Genomic DNA, 9411 nt, shown 5'->3' on the forward strand with positions numbered 1-9411 from the left:
TACACTATGATCAAGTGGGATTTATTCAGGGATGCAAGGTTTTTTCAATTTCCACAAATCAGTGTGATACACCACATTAACAAGCTGAAGAATAAAAAACATATGATCATCTCAATAGATGCAGAAAAAGCTTTTGACAAAATTTAACACCTGCTTATGATAAAAACTCCAGAAAGTGGGCATAGAGGGAACCTACCTCAACATAATAAAGGCCATATGCAACAAACCCACAGCAAACATCGTTCTCAACGGTGAAAAACTGAAAGCATTTCCTCTACGATCAGGAACAAGACAAGGATGTCCATTCTCACGACTGTTATTCAACATAGTTTTGGAAGTCCTAGCCACAGCAATCAGAGAAGTAAAAGAAATAAAAGGAATCCAAATTGGAAAAGAAGAATTAAAACTGTCACTGTTTGCAGATGACATGATACTATACATACAAAATCCTAAAGATGCTACCAGAAAACTACTAGAGCTAATTAATGAATTTGGTAAAGATGCAGGATACAAAATTAATACACAGAAATCTCTTGTATTCCTATACACTAACAATGAAAGGTCAGAAAGAGAAATTAAGGAAACAACCCCATTTACCATCACATCAAAAAGAATAAAATACCTAGGAATAAACCTACCTAATGACATAAAAGACCTGTACTCAGAAAACTAGAAGATACTGATGGAAAGATATCAAAGATTACACAAACAGGTGGAGAGATATACCATGTTCTTGGATTGGAAGAATCAATATTGTGAAAATGACTATACTACCCAAAGCAATCTACAGATTTAATATAATCCCTATCAAATTACCAATGGCATTTTTCACAGAATTAGAACAAAAAATTTTACAATTTGTGTGGAAACACAAAAGACCCCAAATAGCCAAAGCAATCTCGAGAAAGAAAAATGGAGCTGGAGGAATCAGGCTTTCTGACTTCAGACTATACTACAAAGGTACAGTAATCAAGACAGTATGGTACTGGCACAAAAACAGAAATATAGATCAATGGAACAGGATAGAAAGCCCAGAGATAAACCCATGCACCTGTGGTCAACTAATCTATGACAAAGGAGGCAAGGATATACAGTGGAGAAAAGACAGTCTCTTCAATAAGTGGTGCTGGGAAAACTGGACAGCTACATGTCAAAGAATAAAGTTAGAACATTCTCTAACACCATACACAAAAATAAACTCAAAATGGATTAAAGACCTAAATACAAGACCGTATACTATAAAACTCTTAGAGGAAAACAGGCAGAACACTCTGTGACATAAATCACAACAAGATCTTTTTAAGTCCACCTCCTAGAGTAATGGAAATAAAATCAAAAATAAACAAATGGGACCTAATTAAACTTAAAAGCTTTTGCACAGCAAAGGAAACCATAAACAAAATGAAAAGACAGCCCTCAGAATGGGAGAAGGTATTTGCAAATGAAGCAGCTGACAAGGGATTAATCTCCAGAATATACAGACAGCTCATGCAGCTCAATATAAAAAAAACAACCCAATCAAAAAAATGGGCAGAAGACCCAAATAGACATTTCTACAAAGAAGACATACAGATGGCTAAAAAGCACATGAAAAGATGCTCAACATCATTAATCATTAGAGAGATGCAAATCAAAACTACAGTGAGGTTCCAACTCACACCAGTCAGAATGGCCATCATCAAAAAGTTTGCAAATAATAAATGCTGGAGCGGGTGTGGAGAAAAGGGAACCCCTCCTACACTTTTGGTGGGAATGTAAATTATTACAGCCACATAGAGAATGTGTGGAGGTTCCTTAAAAAACTAAAAATAGAGCTACTATATGATCCAGCAATCCACTCTTGGGCATACATCCGGAAGCAAACCATAATTTGAAAAGATACATGCACCTCAATGTTCATTGCAGCACTATTTATAATAGCCAGGACATGGAAGCAACCTAAGTGTCCATCGATAGATGAATGGATAAAGAAGATGTGGTGCATGTATACAATGGAATATTATGCAGCCATAAAAAACAACAAAATAATGCCATTTGCAGCAACATGGCTGGACCTAGAGATTGTCATACTAAGTAAGACAGAGAAAGAAAAATATCATATGATATAGCTTATATGTGGAATATACAAAAAGGGTACAAATGAACTTATTTACAACAGAAACAGAGTCACAGATGTAGAAAACAAACTTATGGTTACCAAGGTGGGGGTAGGGGGGAAGGGATAAATTGGGAGATTGGGATTGACATAAACACTACAACATATGAAATAGATAACTAATAAGAACCTACTGTATACCACAGGGAACTCTATTCAGTACTCTCTAATGGCCTATAATGGAAAGGAATCTAAAAAAGAGTGGATACATGTATAACTGATTCACTTTGCTGTACACCTGAAACTAACAACATTGTAAATCAATTACACTCCAATAAAAATTTAAAAGAAAAAAAAATTATAATTGTGAATAACTCTTAGCTAATTAGGATTAGAAGGGTATGTGTATACTGGAAAGTCAAAGCAAAAATCAGATCTAATGGTAAAACATTAGGAACCTTGTAAAATTGTAAGGCTGCTTCTATCACTGTCATTCTTACATTGCTTGAAATCAGGGACTAGCACAAAAAAAAAAAAAAAGAAAAAAGTCTTACAGCCAAATCTGGCCTGACCCCTGTTTTTGTAAAGAAGTTGTTTTTTGTAAAGAACATACCTGGGCCTGTTTGTTTACATACTGTTTACAGCTGCTTTTATTGAGTAGTTGCTATAGAGACTCTCTGGCCCACAAAGCCTAAGATATTTACTATGTGGCCCTTTTCAGAAAATGTTGGTGACTCTTTTGCTAGATGTCTGATCACTGCAAGGACAATTTTTATTCTGTTTTTAAAAATACATATTGGAAAGCAACAGACATTATGCTCAAGGAACAAAGCATCAGAAGTATATATACTGTATATACTAATATTCAAATTTGTCTATGACATTGCTAAGTGAAAATAAACTACATGTAGTATCCATATATATACACACACATATACCCATATATACTTTAAAATGTATATAAATGAATAGGAAAAAAAGACCTGGAAAAGTACGCACAGGCTCTTAATGTGGTTAACTGTGAACAGTGGTATTCAAAGAGTTTCGTTTGCTTTTTGTTTTGCCATTTTTGCTGTCATTTCATTTCTTTCACAAGGTACAAAGTTGAGATACAAAAGTATAGGTATTGAGATTCCTTCCTCTTATCCTTGCTCTTCAGTTCTACACTGTTTCTTGTTTTATCCACTGCAAGATGTTCAATTCTGTGTTCCCTTGTAGTTGAAATTTTTTAAGAGAATTTAAGAGACTAGAAATCAGCCCTTAAGGGGATTATAATCAGCATGTATCAATATATTAGTGAAAATCAGGAAAAATTTTTATACAGTTTATGCTGGTTAAACAAATATAAATGATCCCTCCTCCCCCAATTAAAAACCCAGTTTCTGGATGTTTGCTGATAACGTCAAGTATTTTGATCCTCAAAAGTATGATCCTAGGTCCAGCATCATAATCATCACCTGGGAACTTGTTAAAAATGCACGCTTGAGGAAGGGTGGTAGGAGAAAGGTGGTCATAAGGTACAAACTTCCAGTTACGGGAGAAATAAGTACTGAGGATACAACGTATAGGATGGTGACTGTAGTTAACACTGTTGTATGATATATATGAAAGCTGTTAAGAGAGTAGATCCTAAGAGGTCTTGTCATAAAGAAAAAAGGTTTTCTTTTTTTGCTTCTTTTTATTGTATCTAAATATGGGGTGATTATCATGGTAATCATTTCACAATAAATGTAAGTGAAACCATTGTGGTGTACATCTTAAACTTAAATAGTGATATATGTCAATTTTATCTCAAAACTGGAAAAAAAGGATTTGTGCATTGCCCATTTAGTCTTAAAAAAAAAAAAAAAGTACTCCTGGGCCCTAACCTAAGGCTATGGAATTAGGATCTGCAACTTTAGAAGCTCCCCAGATGCTTCATGTGCACAGTGCATTTGAGAAACACAGTTCTGAGGACCATAGTGGTTCATCTACTGTCTCTCTTTGAAGCATAGTAGAATACTGATAGTGCAGTGTGCCCTGCGGAAGGGAAGACAGAGCAGGCTCCCCAGCTGCTGGGCTGTCCACAGCAAATTTTGTCGGAAACTATTTTATAAGTATTGTGCTCTTTCTCTTGGAACCATCTGTGAGTTTCCAATTCATTGGTCTTAGGTGGAGCATGAAAACTGGTTTTGTTAAAAAAAAAATGCATCTCAGGTGATTGTAATATATAGCACATTTGGGAATCACTGCATGGATCCTTTCTACATATGGATATACTCCTCTGGACTATACTTACCACCCTAAAGCCAAAAAACTATATCATTCTTGGATATCAGGCAGTGAGTTTATTTTTTCATTCCTATGTAGGTGAATAAATGATTTCCATGGAGCAGATATAGGCTGGATCAAGTACAAGTGATGGAACAGTGGTTGATGCTCTCTCCTGGACTGGATGTTATTTGATATATATTGGTACTAACTTATTCACACATAAATGAAGTTTCCAGGAATACTCTTCTGCAAATTAATTTAACAATTTTTTTCTGATACGGTTGAAGCCTTAATATACAGTATTATCTCTCTTTCTGATAGGAATTTTATTACTGTAAAAAGATAAAAGTAACATTTCTATTTTAGCACTAATCTTATTATTAACCTAAAGTGACACTGAATATAGAACTGACACTTAGGCCCTCTGACACTGAGCTCCGTTAGATAGAGTCATTAGCTTTAAGACTTAGATTGTAGGGCTTCCCTGGTGGGGCAGTGGTTGAGAGTCTGCCTGCCGGTGCAGGGGACACGGGTTCGTGCCCCGGTCCAGGAAGATCCCACATGCCGTGGAGCGGCTGGGCCTGTGAGCCATGGCCGCTGAGCCTGCGCATCCGGAGCCTGTGCTCCACAACGGGAGAGGCCACAACAGTGAGAGGCCCACGTACCGCAAAAAAAAAAAAAAAAAAGACTTAGATTGTATTTAAACAACAAAATGAGCTTAGTGTGGACATTGTAAATCAAGTCCATGTGTGCAATACTGTTTTTTTTTTTTTTTGTAGCCTTGTAACTTCATACATTCGGCAGCATAGCTGTGTTTCTCAGGGTGTCATAATCTCTATGAGAAGTAACCTGAGAGACTTTGAAATGTCACTTATGACATAACTACTTCCAATGATGTTTTTTAATGTATTAAAATATCGATTTCTTTTTTCCTTAGGCTCAAAGTCTAACTCCCCAGGACTACAGTCTGAGGTGGTCGGGCCTTTTGGTGACAGTGGGCGAAGTACTGGAGAAGAGCTTACTCAATGTCAGCCGGACTGATTGGCATGTGACTTTCACTGGCATGTCTCGTCGGCAGATGATCTACAGTGCAGCCAAAGCAGTAGCAGGCATGTATAAACAGCGCCTGTCCCCCAGGACCATGTGAGAAGGCTGGTCTGGGATACTGACACTTGCTAACTTTGAGCTGCTGGTGGAGAAGAGACAGTCCCTTCTTAAACTGGACAACTTCAGTCAGTCCAGCTGTTTTGATCATTTTCCTGTTGGCTGCAGTTTTTTTCTTAGAAAGGCATGGTGTCATTCCAGTAGATGAAGAAAAGAAACAGATCCTTTTTTCTGATTATATAATTGCACGTACCATAGTTCTCAAAAAATATATAAATATTTTTATAGGACAGTTTGATACACCAAATTTATAAGGTGCAAATTCATGTGCTAAGATATTTAACTTAATGATATGTACTTGATTATTTTGTTTTTTAAGAAATAGTTGACTAAAGAACATGTTTACCGAACACTGTTTAAAAGCATTGTTTCTTTTAATTCATGATTAATCTCTTCCCTGTCCGTCTTGGAAGCTTTTCGTGTGTCCATGTGATCACAGGTCTGATGCTAAGCCATGTGCTCAACAAGAGACTCTAAGACACTTATTTGTAGGGAGATGGTGCACTTGTCTATGCATATTTTTAACATAGGCCGGAGTAACAGAATCGATCATTTTCTTTTTGGTTATGTTATGCGCATAGCCTGAAAAAAAATTTTTTTTTTAATGTTTCAGCATTTCACATTCATACTGTACGATGAACACTGGGATAATGCATTTTATTTTTTTCATTGCTCTATGACAACTAAGTGGCAAATGAGTCAAGCATATTTAAATTAGAAGCATTTGGGTTTTTTTGCATAATGGTATTCAGTGCTTCCAAGTAAACTCTGACAACAGCCATTATTTTTGCTTTAATTCATTTCTCCAACTGTAATAGAGAAATTTTTGAGAGGAAGTTACATTGTTGTTTATGGGATCATATGACTTACTTTAAGGTTACTTATTTAGTTTGCCTTAAACACTGCTTTTCTAACTTCGTGCCATTCTGCCTTTACTTTTTATGGAAGTTTTCCAAGAAACTATTTTATAGTGAACCTGGTTTATTTAGTCCATTATGTTTGTATTTAATGAAAGCTTTTTTTTCCCCCAGATAATATATTTTACCATTTTGGGATTTATACAAATCAAAAATAAATAGTTCATCATATACTTTTGAACTCTGTATATGAAAGTTCAAATAACTTTTTGAAGATAGTTTCTTATATAAACGTAATTTAATTTTTATTTACTCTTCTATATAATTCTTTAGGTATAAAAGAATCAGCACAATCTTATAAAATCTTTTAAGGTATTGAAGCAGTTATCCTGTGCTGTCATTACATGTAATGTTTGCTTTGTATTAATATCATTTCAAGTACTTGTTTGATTTCTGCTATTTTTTTTACCTGAGGATGAGAAGATTAAGTACTAATTTTCCATCTGTGTTATGTGTTAATTTCTATGCACTGTATAGTTGTCATTCAGTGCAATTCAGACTTCTGTGTCATTAAAAGTAATGAGAGAAAGAAGAGAGATGTAGCCAGTTGCTATAGCATAATAGGGACACAGGAATACTTATTTTCCCTTTTTATTGGTATTTATGGAACACTTCGTCTATGTTTTCTCCGTCTTTCGTGAATAAGAGAAGCCTTTCTCTACCATTTGTTTTTATCCTTTATTTTAAAAAGCTACCCTTTATCATGGCATTGGCCTGATGACACATCACTGTTAGGAATGAAGGAACATATGTCTGTAGTTCATATTTCTGCTTTTTTCCCTATTATAGGGAAATTTTACAGATCTTAAAGATAAAATTTTATTTTATGAAGTCTCAAATATCTTAGTTGATGTTTTTGAGGGTGGTTTTCATAGAATCATTAACATTGACATCCCATTAGAGGACAGTTTTCTTCGAAACCCCAAACAGCAATGGCAGAGTTATTCTGTGGTTTGGGTGCAGATGATTTCCCTGCACCTGGTAATTTGCACCCTCTGCTCTTTGCAAGTGGGTGAGGACTAGGGAAGGGCAGATGGAAAAGATAAATACATGAGCTCGTTCTGGCCCCTTATTCCTTTTTTGGCCTAGAGTTATCTTTGAAAGCCATCAGTGCATGACTGACTCCACAGTCAACTTTCCCAGCCTCTTGTTTACTTTTTTATTCTTGGATTTCCCTCTTGTACAAGGGGCGAGAAAAGTAACTCATTACCTCTCACACACCAGGGCAGTGTGAGCCAGGAGGTCTTTTACTGTTGGTATTTTGGCATGAGATATGCTGGTCATCAACCTAAGGCCACAGCTCCCTTCACCAGTCATCCAGCTGCCCTGTTCTTTTCTTGCTTGTTTCCTTATAATTCTTGCACTAGCATTTTTTAGGGAGAGTTGAGGTGGGGACTTTTACCCTCAAGCATCTTGGGAAAACCTGTCTTCAACACAGTTCTTTGCCACTACTATTTTGGTCATATTTGTGTTATTTGTTTTTTCTTTTGAAGTGCTCCCAGAACTACTTACTGAATTTGATAAGTTTGTATACTTGTTTTTTTTTTTTTTTGCGGTACGCGGGCCCCTCACCGCTGTGACCTCTCCCGTTGTGGAGCACAGGCTCCAGACGCGCAGGCTCAGTGGCTATGGCCCACGGACCCAGCTGCTCTGTGGCACGTGGGATCCTCCCAGACCGGGGCACGAACCCGTGTCCCCTGCATCGGCAGGCAGACTCTCAACCACTGCGCCACCAGGGAAGCCCAGTTTGTATACTTTTTAATTAAGTGTTGTGAAAGAGAATAGGAAGAAATGCAGGAAGAGTAATTTTACATCAGCCTCAATTGACAGAAGGCACTCAGATTACTCAGATGAATATCGTCTTGTTATTAAGTTTATCAGGTAACCCTGGACTTAGAGCTGGGCCCCAGACTTCTGGGTGGAAAAGTTTGAGCCAATACTTGTAGTTTTCTCCTCTGAATCTCTTATTATTACTTCCCCATTCTTTGTTCTTTCTCTCAAGGATTAATGAGGTAGAAAATTGAGGTGAATGGATATAGACAAAATGGTAGTATGATAAATATAAGTAGATAACAGTACAGATGAAAGTGTATTATATACATTAATTCAAATTATGCAAATTAGTAATATACTCAGGGTCAGCTAAATTAGTTTAAGATGTTGTTGAATTTGCTTTGTTCCTTGGCTAGAAAAAATTCTAAACAGGAATTTGTGTTCTGTGAAGCCAAATTGGTAATATTCTATGTTCTAAAAGATGTTAGGTTATACATAAATTAAGAAACTCGGATTTTTACTCCCAGAATATGGTATTGTTTTTTAAGATACTATGCAGGATGATGTATTGGATAAAGCCAATTTTGTATGTATGTAAATATGTCATAAATAAAAAATACCTCGACTTATATCCCAAGTGATTTTTTTTTAATGCTAATCATATTCATATTATATTAGAAGGACCCATATTTCTTTTTGTCTGAACTGGCTACTGGCTGCCAAGAATTATGTAATAGCAGCTTCAAACACCATCTTTCAAGTGGAACTGTAACATTCAAATACAGTTGACCCTTGAACAATGAGGGTTTAGGGGAGCTGACCCTCTGTACAGTCTCAAGTCCACGTACAACTTTACAGTTAGCCCTCCATATCCATAATTCCACATCAGAGATCAACCAATCACTGATTATGTAATACTGTTCTGCTTATTTATTGAAAAAAAAATATGTGTATAAGTGGACCTGCACAGTGCAAACCCATGTTGTTCAAGGGTCAACTGTATACCAGAGTTTAACTTCAGGGTTAAAGAACTCAGAATATTTGGGGGAGAGGATACATTGGCAGTAATAGGCAGGAAGTTAAGGCCTGTGTTCATAAGGAAACCTCTCCAGTGGGGAGTTTAATTTACCCTTGACCTGCAGGAGTATCTTATTGTAAAAAAAAAAAAAATTTACTCATTACTCTTTGCTATTCTGAGCCTATGATCCC

General features: G+C 36.4%; 1 protein-coding gene across 1 annotated transcript in view; it reads left to right on the top strand.

Moving 5' to 3' along the window:
* The window catches only part of PRRC1 (proline rich coiled-coil 1), a 47227-nt gene extending 38404 nt beyond the window's left edge, over nucleotides 1–8823 (top strand). The window contains exon 9 of the mRNA XM_081233292.1: nucleotides 5286–8823. Within this exon, the coding sequence (XP_081089418.1) occupies nucleotides 5286–5495 (210 nt within the window). The 3' untranslated portion in view covers nucleotides 5496–8823. The remainder of the gene's footprint in view (nucleotides 1–5285) is intronic.
* Nucleotides 8824–9411: the final 588 nt, after the last annotated feature.

This window comes from Mesoplodon bidens (assembly GCF_964165515.1).
Source record: "Mesoplodon bidens genome assembly, chromosome: 4".
Classification (NCBI taxonomy): Eukaryota; Metazoa; Chordata; class Mammalia; order Artiodactyla; family Ziphiidae; genus Mesoplodon; species Mesoplodon bidens.